The sequence below is a fragment of the Leuresthes tenuis genome, unplaced genomic scaffold (assembly GCF_036924035.1).
Source record: "Leuresthes tenuis unplaced genomic scaffold, fLeuTen1.0.hap1 SCAF_11, whole genome shotgun sequence".
Classification (NCBI taxonomy): domain Eukaryota; kingdom Metazoa; phylum Chordata; class Actinopteri; order Atheriniformes; family Atherinopsidae; genus Leuresthes; species Leuresthes tenuis.
In genome coordinates, this window is record NW_027325365.1 from 8700337 (window position 1) to 8716173 (window position 15837).

The window sequence follows — 15837 nt, forward strand, 5'->3', positions numbered from 1 at the left end:
ACAACTCACGTATGACTTCCACTTTGTAGGTAGCGTTGATCTCTCCAGCTTTGTTGGACACATGGCAGGTGTACTTCCCACTGTGCTCAGGTGTCAGGTTCTTCAGACTCAGAGTCCACTTCTTCTTCTTGCCGTCTCCTCCTGCTCCACTATCCTCATCTACCAGTGGCCTGCTGTCCTTCAGCCAGACAATGTCTGGGCGAGGGTTACCACTCGCCGTGCACTTCAGGCGCACAGAGCTGCCAACAGGGCGGGCAATGACACGTTTCCTCATCTTTGCTGGCTGGGTGAAACGTGGACGAACTGCAAGTGTAAAGAAGAGGAAGGTTTGAATTAAAACAGCAATTTGATAGAAAATTCATTCTTGGGTCACACAGGATTTTTTTTTTTTAAAGAAGTGGAAAGAGATAGATACCCTTTCTCTCTCAGTTAGCAGCAAGTGGGAAAAAAGAAAGGTGAAAAGGGAACAGACAGTTATTAGTAGAAGTAAATGGTTTATGGAGCGAGTTTATATTTACAAGCAGTCTTTTGTTCCTCAGACCAGCAGAAGCAGAACAGATTGGGAAAAAATAGTGGTATTCACAGAAAATTCCTAAGTGACAGTTTTATTAGACATAAAAGGAATCAAAGCCATGTTATCTGACAAGACTATGTCATGGAAAGGGGGTTCAGAAATGTTTCAGGCCTCTTAAATTACAGTTTAGATTTGCTCTTCATAGTTGTAGCTTCAAAATACCAACTTCCACTTGGGAAAATTCAAATGTCACCATGAAATTTTGTACAGTCTCTAAGAGGCTCTTTTAGGGGTGACAGAAACTCCTTATAATCACACATATTGTATTCATGTATTTCTCCTTTATGAACTGCACATTCTTGCTCTGTTTGGCTGTTTGAACTCTTGTTTATTCATTCTGACACGGGCAGCAATTACTGTGATTGTGAATGAATTTTCTACTCCACAAATAGTCATCACTGGTGTATAACTTTCCATAACGCACCATGAAATCAGTTTCTTTGAAGTTAATTATAATCTGCATTAACACAAGCATACTCGTGGCTGATGTGAAAAGCCTTTAGTTTGTCACAGTTACAACATGCTGACCCGTGGCCCCATGAAGTGCGTAAACAAGAAAAATGGAATAAGGAACAAACTGAATGGTCTAATGACTAAGTATGAGACGTACACATTTTTTGCAGTGTGAGGAGCGTCATACAGGCTGAGGTCATTGCTGCAGGCGGCGCCAGGAATTCACCATTGTACTGTAACAACATATGGCAGCACGCCTCTTGGTATATACAGTCTAATTTGCTGTAATAAACCCTAATTGTTTTGTTTGAAAAAACAATCTTGAATCACTTCCTCTTGTCCTTGACACAAAAGTCTTAGTCACAAGCACCTGTGCAAGACCACGCAACAGATTGCTTAGATTTTTTTACTCATCCAGCATCCCATGCACCGTGTTCTTACTCTTCACCTCATTAACGGCACCAGCTGCATGACTTAACTCTACCCTCGCCCTTCAAAAGTTACATATTCCTCTTTAGCATTAAATAAAATGTCACTCAGCTGAACTCATCTAAAGTCGTGAGTACATCTAAACACAGAAACCCATTTAAAAAACACAACAATCAATGAAAACAGATCAAAGAGGATAAAACTATCCAGTAGGGAGGGAGGAGAGGAAATCATTCACAGGAGCGCTTGATTTTATAGGTCCCATGTTCCAGCCACAGCAGATAGCCATCAGCTGGGGCAATAAATCAGCCTGAAACTACTGCAGTTGCATCTCTTTCTTTAGACACAGTTATTATTCCAGCTCTGGATAAACAAATAGGGAGAAGAGTTATGTGATGGGTTTTGTGTTCTCAAATTGGGAGATTTCACCACAGCTGCATTACTCAGTGGAGCTCTCTGCTCTCTGCCGACAGGCCTGAAGCTGGGCAGGATGACAAAACAAACACACCGGAAAGGCTTTTAAGTCTCGCCTTTGTGCCCTCTGAGTCTGAGGAAAGCTACTGGACTACAGCTGAACTGTGACCAGACAGAATCAATACATCTAGCAGAGAGCGAAGAAAGAGATTCAAAGATTAGTATTCAACTTTGATGATTGCAAATATTCAGCTGATGCAGTGGCTTAGGCTGCAATGAATTGTAAAAAGAAGGAAAAAGTTAAAGCAAAGGGGCTGGATAAAGATAAGATGGCATAGACAATGTGCTGAAAGGTGTTATTGTATAGACCTGATTTATACAAAGCTAAACCATATCAAAAGATGAAAATGGATGGAAAAAGAACAAGCCAAGTTCATATTAGGGTTAGCGCACATGCACAAGACTGACAGATGCTAAAAACAGATGAGAAAAAGTTGAAGTGTTGTCAGAAATATAGAGAACAAAGAGAAATAGACTGAGTTAAAACAATAAAATATGAAGGTAAAACAGAGGGCACATGAAAAAGCAGAAAGAAAGAAAAATACACAGAAGAGAACGGGGAACTGAAAGAGCAGTGATAGAGGGAGGGAAGAGGGGAAGAGGGGAGAAGGTGAGAGCCAGAGCGAGCGAAAGGGCAGGCTTGTTCTGGGTCTCAGGGGCCACTTCAACGCCACACTTCACAGTGTAAAAATACTGCTGACCCTCTGACTGACGCCTTTGATCAGACAGTGTGCCAGGGAGGGAGTGTGAGGGGAAGAGTATGTGTTACAGAAAAAACCTTGTGAATCCAGCATATATTCTAGACACTAACACAGTTTTAACATCAAAAGTAGCCTGTTTTTTTTAAACACCAGCTAAAACAGGCTGATTAAAGCCTTTCACGTTGCCTGTAGTAGAGGGTTTATTGTCATTGCTCAAAGATAGCTTCACTTCTTAGAGTACAGGAATATCACTATAACAGTATGAAGGGATGTCATTACACTGTATCATACAGGTGTGTTGGACCACTGTCTGAGATTACTCAGGCTACTTTACTGTTTTTGATTGAACTGTTGATGTCAGCCTCACACATTGGAATAGAGAAAAGTTTCCAGCTATCTTGACAGGTAAAAAGGAACAAAAATATATGATCAATCTCATCTCCTTTTGTCTGCAAGTTGTTGCGCCAGTTTTAGAGTTTCCATAAGTCTGGAAATGTGTTCATGTAAAAAAATATATGAGCAGTGCCCTTTTTTGTCGCTCTGAAGTGTACACCTGAGTGCCGATTAAAACCCATGTCTACTGCAGAGTGATTACAATTATATATTTTCATATTGTACTGCACTCAAGAGCCAAATGTTAGCTGGTGTTAGTGGCTTTTTTGACCAATGTGGAGACGGCTGAAAATTAGAGGGATTTTTTACCACTGAGCTAATTTAATTCAATTTATTGAGGAGTTCTGGTGATAATTGTGAATTCAGCATTTACGGTTTTCATGTCTATCAACTAATAGTGAAAGATGCCGCCTTTAAATACTTTAAATACTGGCTCAAACCAACACCTAATAATAATAATAATAATAATAATTTAAAAAAAACAAAGCCCTATGATGGCCTGGCAACCTGTCCAGGGTGTACCATGCCTCTCGCCCAATGACAGTTGGGATAGGCTCCAGCACCCCCACGATCCTGAGTTTGATTAAGTGGGTATAGAAAATGGATGGATAAATAAACAAAGAAAGTAATGCAAAAATACATTATGATTCCAACTGTACAATTCCGTTCTGATTACTTTCAGTCTTCCTTTTTTTTTAGAAAAAGTTTTTGCTCTGATAATAAGATTTGAGTCATTGTTCTTCAATGTGGTTGGTGACTGACAGTTGGCTCTGTGTATTCATTTAAAGCTCAGTTACACTAACATCCTTCATAGGATGGTGGAATATGAAATTTCATAAGTTTAATTATGTGTTTGGTGTTTCTAGTGAGCTCATCTTGGTCTGAGTCAACAGGGTTTTTCCAGAGTGTGAAACATGATATAATATTCTTTTTTATCTGTTATGTTTCATTAATTTGCTGCTTTACATCAACTTAAAGCAGCATCATATGAACATTGGAAAGCAATGGATGATAAGGAATCCCTAAAAGGAAGCATTCAGGACCTAACATGAAGCCTTCAAGCAGCTGTCAGTTTTCTCATTGAGTACACCAGTACAACACCAGTGCAACCAACTGTTTCCCCCTTCTTTGAGTTTTTATACTCAGTTAGGCAAACTGCCTGCTGACACTTACTATATGTGACGGACTCACTTGTGAGAGATGTTAAAATCTGACTGCAGAAATTTTGTAAATGCATGATAAAAATGTCTGAGAAGGTAAAATGAATAGCAGTACAAATGTCATCTAGTTTAGATTAACAAGTAATTTGGAAGGAGAAGCATCTGTTTGAAATCAGAGGAGTTTAATTTATATGTAAAAAAAAATCTTCACTGACATTTATGACAGAGAAGAAAAAGAAAAAAGGAAAGAGACAGCGTTCAATACAAGGATATCAACAAGCAACGACAGAAGGGTTAAGTAATGTGACAAGTGGGTCCAGGGAGACTTAGGAAGGGGGAAAAGAAGGAATGTCTCCCACCAAATCGCACCTCACACAAATAGTCTACTCTCCACTCTGTCAGAGCCAATTACTTACACAAACAGCCACCCTTATGTGTGTCTGTGCATATTTGTGTCTCTGTGCATGATCATACATCCTCACCTTCTCTCTGACAGTTTCTTTTGTTTAATGTACAATCTCCTACTGTACTTTTTAAAACATTATATTTGTCATTTCAAGTGTCACATGTATGTTTATATGCAGATCAGGATTAGATCCAGATCCGGACAGTAAGAAGAAGTTGTGAGTCGTTACCTAGTTTCCCAGCAAGCTCTGGGGTAAGTTCAGAGTCACCATTGGCTTCACCTGCTCCAATTCTTGAACTGGAGTCATCTGTTCAGAGAAACACATAATGCATCATTACTGAACTGACGACTATCACAAAAAACAAATGATCATGCTTTGATGAGGTCATTATTTCTACATCAACTTGTTGTTGCTTGATTAAAATGAACACTGGTTGCATGCAGAAAGTAGAGGAAGATTCATTTGCTAATAACTAAAACAAAATAGCAAGACGTTTCTTCAGTGGGAAGCTAAAAAAGCTCTTATTTGTGTTTTCCATCAGCATGTGAAGGTCTTTTTAATTGAGGCAGTTGGTTCAGCACGGAGCCGTAAGATTTGATGGTTTATTCAACACAAAGTCAAGAAGTCTGATTCATTTTTCTGACCTACAAGTGGTCAGGTAAAAACTCTGCAAGCATTATCACAGGAAAACAGGTGTATCAGTTTGTAAAGAAGCAGGCTTATGGGCAGAGAGATGACAGGTTAGTACAACTCAAAGATACACCAATATGTCACAGCTCAAAAGTTTAAAAGCTGTGAGAGCCAGTTCCTACTTCTCTCAACAACCTGACACTCAATTTTAAAACCAATACCACATTAATAGTTAAATCCAAAAAGCAAATACACAGTAAGACAACACAGTAAGTGTGTCACTTTGTGCAACTGTATGAGCGGCTTGTTGCTGCTGCAAATCTGTGGTGACAAGAGGGTTATAAGGTAACCACCCACTACTATTCCTCCACTCTTTACCCCTAAATCATGAATTCCAGGCTCAGGCCTTTGAAAAGAAATATATATTTTTTCTAATGATCTGATGATAAATAAAGTAGTTTTTTATTTAATTTAATTTAATTTCATATGAAACACACTGCACTGTGTGAAATTGCTTTCATCTGGTGTTTCAGGTTCTCTCCTTCAGCATGTCCTCCCTAATTGATTATCAAAAAAAGATTCACATTTGTGGAACTTTGTATCAAGAAACACTTCCATAAGGAACCAATATATCCAAGGGGCCCTTTATAAAGGATAGTGGGGAGTAGGGAGGGCAGATACAGCCTAGCATAAAATCTGACAGTAGCTATGGAAGGAAAGAGAAAAATATAAATCAAACAGCCTTGGACCACCTGCATAAAGTATGGGTGTGTCTGTGTGTGTGTGTGTGTCTGTTGATCTGTTTACTGTGCATACTGCACACACAAAAATGATCTTTTGGCGATTTTAGAGGACCACTGAAAAAAGAGGGTTTAATACAGCTCAAAATGTCTTTGAAGGATCACAGAATGACAGATGACGGAATAAAAGACGCATCTGAAATGCAAATACTAGGCATGACCAGCATCCTGAGGACTGGTATTAATAGCATCCTGGCAGGTCACATGGTGCAAGCCCTGTGTATGAGTGATATGAATTCCTACATGGGTGTGTCACTGCATGTGTCTTGGCATTATTCAGCTAAATGGTAACTTGAGGTGCCAGTATTCCGATCAAACCGCACTCCTCATCCACTCTGTCGGACTCCCCCTTTATCCCTCCCTCCTGACACATGCACGGCGAGTTCTGAGAAACGGCAGCACGTTTGAAGCCAAGCGGCATGGGGGACTAATCTGAAGGGGGAACATGGTTTAGTACTCTTTGCAGAAAGCAAATCCTTTCCCCTGCCTAATGTAAGACTTGTATACTTTACTTGCCAGACCCCCTGCAGACAAACTCACCAATAGGGGCTGAACTGATTCCACTGTCCATGCAGTGCAGCCCTATAGTGTATCTTAAGTATCAAAGTATTTCCTCAAATCAATTAAATGCATATATTGCATGATTAATAAGGATATATAAATAATTAGTTAACACAACTTTTGAGAGGGAAAGACAATACTATTTATGATATACATTCACCTTACTTTGACTATATTTACATGCACAATAGCATTGGATTTATGGAGTCTCCTGCTTATGTGTTGCCAGTGTTGTGCATTAACGCATTGAAATAAGCCAATTCATAAGTGGTGTTCACACTTTCCAGGAATTTTGAGCTGAACAAGTGTTTTTAAACAAGGAACGTTCAGAAAATGCAGCTCTTTCTCACGGCATTGAACAATATTCTTGTCTAAAGTGATCATCACACATCCTACGGGTGTGTGCTCCGGCAGACTCACTTTGCAATGATTTCTGCACCAGTTGATGTGTAGTGATAAACATGTGTAGAACTGCATTACCAAAGCAAAGACCACAACAGAAACTGACCAAAAGTGACATATCAAAACAAAACAAGGTTTCAGAGGATAGCTATTGAAGATGGAAGAGTAAGACTTGCCAGTTGAATCTGAAGGACGTAATAAACGGCTTTGCACAGCAGATATCTAGATATCTAGGTGAACCGTTGTAACGCAAGATCTGAACACAAACGTCTACACTGCACACCTATCTGTCCTCACCTGTGTCCTGCACTGTCACTTAGTATGATTTTACATGTTCAGACAACAAACAACTGCTTCAAACAGAAAATATTTGAATTCTAGAGCAAGAATTAAACCATCCAAACATATCAACTTACATAACTTTAATCATTGTGTAGTGTGTGCTGCATTAAAAAAATGTATCACAAACCAAAACTACATTGCAGATGTTGCTGTTAGTGCAAATCAAAATAAAAAATACAAGTCAAGTGCAAGTATGCTGTATAAATGAGTTATCCAAAGAGAAAAAGGCAACACGGCATGTGTAAATATCAAACAGTTAGAAAAAACTAATACAGACAGCAAAGAAACTGCCAAGCTATTTTAGGGGAACCAAAAGGGGAACACTTCATATTCAGGGTTGAAGAGTTGAATGAAGAGTAACATTTTCTTCTGAAACAATGTACACTAAGAAATGCATGTTGGTCAAGCAAAAGAATTCCTCAAAGTTAACTGTTGAGTGATATTGAGGAATAAGGGTTTTAATATGTACTACAGAGGTCCCAGCGACATACTCCGACAGAAGCAGCTGATAGTATCACCAGATATTGAATTAAATCAGACTTCTAGTTGGCGGGACAACTTTGAGGCTGCAGAATGATGAGAGAATTTTCACGGTTGCTTTGGAGGGAACTGCTTTGCTGCACATGGAGAGGAAGATAACTGTGATGGCATCAACAAACAGTGCTGTCAAAAGAACTGCATGCACACGGAAGTATTTAACGAATGAGAGGAGCCAACGCATGACTGCACCGCTGGACTGGTAAAAAAAGTGGTTTGGAAAATAATCTGACAAATATGTACTGCTTGTACTCTGTCTATAGGAACTTCTGTTGTTCTGGGTGAGTTTTGTTTCTGTACGGGGGTAGTTTTTTTTGTAAAGAATGGGATGGGATCATTGCCTTACTCTGTACTTTTGGCCATGTTTGAGCACTGCATGTTGAGGAGTCTTTAAAATGTGCCTCGATCGCTGTATTCACTTGTGTTTTTGCTCTCTATGTCCCTGATAAATAATTCTGCTTCTCTCCGGTGAATAAGGCGACTATTGACAACACAGAGTGTGACCCACTCTTATCATCCTGGCATGCAAACAACAGTGTCTGTCCCACAGCTGTTCTTTATATAGAGAAGATATATTTAAGTTGTTATTGTTTTTTTTTGTTTTTTTTTTACAAACAATGGTCTGACAATTAGCTGACAAATGTCCTTGTATCATTTAGCTGACCAAAGTAGAATCAAGGGTGTTTTCAAAACTACTTAAAGGAAGAGTGCAACAAAAAAGCAGTGACAACGCTCATTTCAAGCAAAATCAGTAAATATCTATTATTTTGTAATTAAATGCTTTGAGGTCTTCTATCAGAAGTTGCTTCTTTAGATTTTCAAAGAAGTCAAAAAGAAACAAAATTTCTCCCAAACCCTTTTTCTAGATTTTCGAAATGTTCACTGACTGCACTGCGACAAAAGTGTGAAGCTGTCGAAGTGGGACATCCCTTTGAAATGCCTAAAACAAGAACCCATCTTTGATCCAAAAATAAGTGCATTACTTCCAGACTTAGCTCAGCTGTGAAGACCACAGTTAATCTCTGGATATAAACAAACATTGTTGTTCAGATGACCATCTGACTCCTCCATTATCACTTCGCTCCTGGCTGGAGGAAGAGGCTTTTGCCTCAAGAGGTTCAGAGATCACAAAGAGCTATGGTATGGCTGGTGGTAATAATAATAGAGAACTATAACACCGTATGCTTGAATGCTTTTTGCACGCTCAAATCTGATTGCTTTACATACCGTTATATGTTATTCTACAACTTTCAGATGTGAAATTTCTAAACCTATTTGTCATAAATTGAGTAAAGCTGTAAATATACTTTGCTTCACAGCGTGTTCGACATCCAGACTCCAGAAAAGTTGTCAGCAGGGCCAGATTTGCACCTTTCTTCAGCTCTGACATAGAATTAACATTTCGCTTTTTGTTTTAGGTTCCACACATCCATTTTAGAGAACATATTCCCTTCTTCTTTCAGCTGTCTTTAATAAACGAAATATTTTCTTCTGATCTTGTTCCACCTGTTAATGTTCATGCAAATACTTCACACACGATCACATACATACAGACGCACACAAACAAGCTCCTAATGAAGATAAGCACACACAGTCATGCATACATGCTTCTGCCCGTTTACTGCGTAGTTCAAAATTCTGGCACCATTATTCACATATGGCAAATACTGTCAATAAATGTGGATGCTGTTGATACTCTGAGGAATGGACATTGCAGGCCTTTGGCTCTGGAGCTTTTAAATCTAAAGTAGCCAATGTGTTGTTGCATCCCTCAACTCAAAACACACAAAACTAATCAATCAATGTAAAACCTGATGTTGCACACATTGAGGAGATTGTGCGCCTATTTGTACATTGAATCTCAAGTATCTGCTTCTTTCTTTCCTTCCCTTTGCCACCATTTGTCTGGCTTAACAGTGTGCTACATTTCACACATTTACTGCCTGGGTACCCCTGTGTGAGTGAGTGTGTTTGTGTAACCTCCTCTTGTATTTACTTTCAGGTCTGTAGAGAAAAGGCAGCAATTGGACATGAGAACACTCAGTCCCAACAGTCCAGTGTGTGTGTGTTTGTATCTAAGAGTGTGTCCAGGGGCCAGTGTTTTCCTAAAGGGTCATGTCCTCCCAAGTTTTAATATAGAGACATTGGATATGTAGACAGAACCTCAGACTGTGCATGCTTTAAAGCCTATGTGGGTGCACATGAAGTTTCTGTGTCAGCTTCTGCTGACCGCCATTTGTTGCAACATTGGGACCAAAACCAACAATACTGATGTTGAGTTTGTGTATCTGATAAACCTCATAAACCACTGTTAGTCCCCTTAAATTGGCCACGGTCACAGTTTCAGGCTTTGCACAGGCACAGCTTCCCTCACACACTGGATTTAACAATTCAGACGTGAGCAACCACAAGTTTTACATGACAATGAATGAGGAGGCATTGTTTAGGTGGAGGCAATCCTTATGCCAGGAAGATACTACTATAATTTCAATGATAATTTAACCACAGTGAATGTTGCATAAATGATCAGAAATGCCACAACATAATATTCAAATATTATACTGAATGCTTTCTGGTTCTAATTTTAATTTGATAAATGGTGTGAGCAAAACAAATTCAAGCAGATTATTGGAAGATAAAGATGATTTTTCTACATGGGAAGCATTATCGTACAAAAGAGTTTGACTTTAACATCTATCTAATAGCAGTTGTTTTCTCTCCTGTCTGCATGCTTAGCAAATATAGCTCCTTGTGGTAATTAATAAGACTATTGATTCAAGCAACTAGTTACATTTAAAAATGTAAATGTACCGTACTATATGTTTTTAATTCTGAACAAAAGCAGCCATTACAACAAGAGAGGGTTTTCCATCACAAATATGACAGTTAATCTGTCTATAGACATTCTAAATAATAACGATCAAATATTTTGAGAGACATACTTCTGAGAGATCTTTAGCTGCATCACTTTGTCACGACGACCGTGATGAGGATGATGCAGTTTTACCCTTCAGGAAGTGAAGCACATACGATGAAAAGCTTCATAAAATTCAAGCATCAAGTCAGTGAAGTTCTGAGTCTAGTTTCCTTTTCAAGAGAATGTGGATAAAAGAGGCAAATTCAAAAGATTAACTTTAGAAGATGAACTTTAAAAAAAAAACCTCCCAAAAACAGTTCTACTGGGCTTTATCCTCCTTTAAACCCATCAAGTGTAACAACCAGCCGAATAAACACGATTTGTCCTTCAGCAGTTGTCTGGCCAGTCACTACACCGACCCCCTACCAAAACACACACTGTCATTATAAGTCCATCAGCTCCATGATACTCTGGAAACAATGAAACCAAATGTTGTTTTTTTCTCTTGTGTTTGAAGCCTATTATTGTGGCAGATAGAATAACAGAAGAGATCACAAGTTTTTGAATAAAGAGAGAGAACCAAAATTTCCCTCCCTCTTTTGAGTCGTACTTTAACAAAATATTATAATGTTAAAATATTATATTACACCACAGTTCTCCTACATTGTTACCGCACATTCAAAATGTAATTGCTCTCTCTAGCAAAGGTCATTTTAAGAATCTGTACATATATTTTTTTGCAACACGTCGCAACTTTACACCCAGTGTCACTATAATAAGTGGTTAGATTTATAGGTTGTAGCTCCAGATACAAAATGTGTTATGGCAGTTTGTGGAAACCTTCTGTCTGCAGTACGGATTGCGTTTCATCTGTAATTAGCAGCTCATATTATTCTCCACGGACAGAAAGTGTAATAGTACAACACATACTACAGCCAAATAACTTGCCGCAGACATGGATTCCAAGAAAAAAAATTCAACTGTCATTAATATTTACCAAAAAGGGATATTTCAGGAAAGCCTAAGATTTCACAGCCATTAATAAAAATAAATAAATTTAAAAAAGCTCTTATGACAGTTATGACGTAAACGACTTAACGTACATCTGCCTTATTTGATTTATCTTCTCCAAAATGGCAAAACGGAAATATTATCAACTGAAAATTCAGAACAAAAGCAATAAATGGAAATGTTTTTTAGAATACGGTTTCCATGATTAGGAGTTAGTTCTGTGCTTAAATGAGAACTTGGTTACAGGAGAGTTACATTTGTTGCTCTCTTTCTGCTGTGCTTCAACTCTGCCTTCTAATCCTGACAGGAGCCTTATACTGGTTTTTACTGGTTGGCTTGGTCATGTCTGTGCGGACGTACTCGCACAAAAGCTTCAAGTGTGACATTTCATTTTGGTTAAATATCTCTTTGAGTTTTTTAATGGAATGATTTGAACAGCAATGCTTATCCACAAACGAATTGTTGATCATTTTGTTAACATTCCCTTCCTTAATATCTGATGTTTATGGCTGTTTAACTCATTAACTGTTTCAGGTTTGAAATTATTGCAAATCGGAGGAGGAAGGGAGGGCAACCTTCTCTCTTGTGATACCTTTGTTTGAATCCCTTTGAATTTTAGATTCTTTCCAAATACCACTGCACTTATTCAAAGTACCTTGGACATTAAAAATGTACACATTTCACTGTTCTGACACAACCCACAGGGAAAAACTATTTTCCTTTTTCCTTAAAGTTGTCTTTAAAGTTGCCTTAAAGTTGTCAAACACAATGTGTGTTACTGCACACGAGTGTCTGCACACGTGTACCTACTCCACAGACTCACCTACACACACACACACACACACACGTCACTGTAATTTACATTCTTGCCCGTGGAGAGGCTGTGTAGCCTTATGGAAATCATTATAACTTGCACTGCTACATAGACCTCCATTAACAATATGAGAGAGAGATGTCGAAAGGGGCAGCGACAGAGAAAAGGAGTGAACAAGACGGGATCTGACTGACTTTTTGAAGAGGTCAAGAGGCAGCGGGAAGGTGATAAAAAGAGAATTTGATTGAAAAACGCAACAGTACAGGGAGAGATTTACTAACTGAAACCACAGAGCAGACAGTAACACACAAAAGTTAGCTGGTGCTCTAGGTGAGTGACAACAACATCTTATACAATAGATTAACTGCTTACGTGTGTATTTAGGGGCCAGTGAATTTGAGGTAATGACATTTTCCAAGATTAATCAAATCTTTTAATCCCGTCCGGACACAAACATTGACTATTTCTAAGATACAAATCCTCATCCTCATTTTGGGGAACATGTGAGCTCATTACCATTTCTCATCATACCATGAAAGCACACACACATACACACACACGCACACGCACACACACACACACACACACACACACACACACACACACACACACACACACACACACACACACACACACACACACACACACACACACACACACACACACACACACACACACACCTGATGGCGTTCAGTTCCAGCAACGACCACCCGCTGGCCTCCTTGGAGCAAGCCAAGAAAACAACAAGTTTTTACGAGCCCAACTTTACGATGCTATTTACAAATGTGATTACACGATGTGCCATTCTGGGCTCAAACTCTCTACAACATGATGAACACACGTTAATGTTCCTGCAGGAATTGCTTCCAGCTTTCTGACTTATTTGGTACAAACTGAAACAAGTGAGCAACTCACACACACGCTCACACACACACACACACACACACAAAATCATTGCATACAGTGATGTGGGCATGTGATTGATTATTGGGCGTTCCTTGCTGGGAAGAGTTTCAGAGAAAAAGCATATTCAAGGAGGCTCAGGGTGTTTAAGTGTGTGTGTGTGTGTGTGTGTGTGGGTGTGGTGACATCCTGGCAATAAGTTATCCAACAGTTCTCCTAATGATTAAAGACCTGACTATGTTTTGAAAGATCAATCTGCAACTATGACTGATGACTGTGAAGGAGAGTAGTTGACAGCAGCTTCTGTTTAATTTTCCAAAGTTAACAAGATAAAAAAAGAACTGTCACCATGGTTCATATCAGTTAATAAGGTATCTTAATGGAACAAAATGTGCAACATTTTATTTACTTTTAGGTTTAGTTTAAGCTCTAACAACTGAAACTGGTTTGCATTAGAAACATTTAAATTACATTTTCCTGATGTTTTGGTGCCAATTGGTCAGTTGGTAGAAGTGCCAGAAAGCCCTGGACACACTTTCTACTATATTTTGCGCTCTAATTTTCAGTTTGCGTCATTTTTTTTTCTTCTAACTATTGTGACAACATTGATAAAAACAGATTACAAGACAAACAAAAAACATTAATGCTTCAAAGAATTACGATCTACAGTTGTGTGTCAATCATAAGACAATAAATGAATGATGTGCCAAGTTAAAATAGACTAAGCAGTGGTGTGAAACCTCAAAAAACTATTCTATGTTTATGATTTCATGACTTCATAAAGTACGTCAACTGGGTAAAAGAAAGTCAAATGTCCAAGGGGCAGGGAGAGGATGTAGGTAATGTACAGTCATGTAAAAAAGTTTTATACACAAGGACAGTAAAAATAATCTGGTTCTTACCAGGTCTAAAAATAAGCAAAATATCACCTCTGATGAGTACAGGACATATTGCTACATGTCATTTATTCAACAAAACAAAGCCAAAATCCTAAAGCAGTGTGGGAGAAAATTAAGTACACCCTCATTACATCCACATAAATTATAAGAGGTTATTGCAGCCAGGTGCTGCAAGATCATCAGCAAGTGGGAGTACATCTATGACAGCAGAAGTTTAGTCACTTTGCTGGTTTGGAGCATTCAAGTATGTGCCAACAAAATGCCAAGGAGGAAAGACATCAATAGTGAGAAGCTATTGTTGCACCCACCAATCTGTGGAGGGTTATAAGGCCATTTCAACTATTTGGAGTCCATTGTTCTACAGTGACAAAAAAACTACAAGAATCTACAGCTACAGGACTCAGTTAGCATGTTAAATGTTAAAGTTCATGACAGTACAATTAGACAAAGACTGAACAAGTATGACTTGTGTGGAGGCGTTGCATGAAAGAGCCTCTTCTCTCTAAACAGAATATGGCAGCACAGCTTAGGTCAGCAATGTTGCATCTGAAAAAACCCACAAGACTTCTGGAACAGTGTCCTCTGGACAGACCAGACCAAAACATAGTGTGAAGATGTTGAACCATAGTGCACAGCACACAAACACAATTGTAAGTTATGTGTTTTGTTCATCTGATATCTATTTAACTCATTTTAAGACCACACACAGAATGAATGATCCAGCAAAACCAACAAAAACCTCCTTAAACTATTTTATACAGGTGGTTACACTGCTGATGATAGACTAATCCGGTGCATTTGACTAGCAGCACCAGATGCTACCTGTTCTTTAAACTCCAATGACAGCAGTGTAGTGGATTTTTTTAAAATAAACTCCATCTGCATTGGCTTCAAGTGGCTTAATTTTGGTTGAATAAATCACACAGTTATATGTCATATGCTCTTGTTAATCTGATGTTGTATTTAGCTCATTTCAAGACCCAGTAAGGACCCGATGATTACTTTTTAAATTTATTTAACTTTATTTTTTTCATTTTGTCCTTTCACATAAGACCATAGAAATGAAGTGGGGAAAACTAGTCGCATTGATGACTTTTTCAATCATGTGGTAAATCCATAGATTTTTACTATATCACAATGTTATCTAATTTGTTTTTCAGTACTTCAAGTCATATCTGAATATGTAACAAAGTGAAAAAGGTCAGGAGGAACTAACTGTGAAACCTGCCTGATCATCAATATGAAAATCTGACTGCTTGCAGCTTAAAGCTTTTCCCTCAGCAGCATTATTCCTGCTTTTATAACCTTGTGCCCAGCTGGTCCAACTGTGTAAGATCTGCACACAGCTCCTGAAAAAGCCTACTGTGTTTATTCTTAAGGCTGATTGGAGATACTGAACATTGCAGTCTTATCTAACCCATAATCCCATGCTCTCCACCTTCTCTGTCTGTATTTTCTCCGCCAGCAGAAGTAAACACTGACTGTGCAAG

At 38.6% G+C, this 15837-nt stretch overlaps 1 protein-coding gene across 3 annotated transcripts in view; it reads right to left on the reverse strand.

The window, feature by feature from the left end:
• Positions 1 to 15837, reverse strand: part of fgfrl1a (fibroblast growth factor receptor like 1a) — a 136259-nt gene that overhangs the window by 71952 nt on the left and 48470 nt on the right. For all 3 annotated transcript variants that reach the window (XR_011917793.1, XM_072395313.1, XM_072395312.1), the window contains 2 exons: positions 4820 to 4897; positions 10 to 303 (listed from right to left, as the gene is read on the reverse strand). Coding sequence is in view for 2 of the 3 variants with exons in the window: in XM_072395313.1 (XP_072251414.1) it covers positions 10 to 303; positions 4820 to 4897 (372 nt within the window). In the remaining variant the exon portion in view is untranslated. The remainder of the gene's footprint in view (positions 1 to 9; positions 304 to 4819; positions 4898 to 15837) is intronic.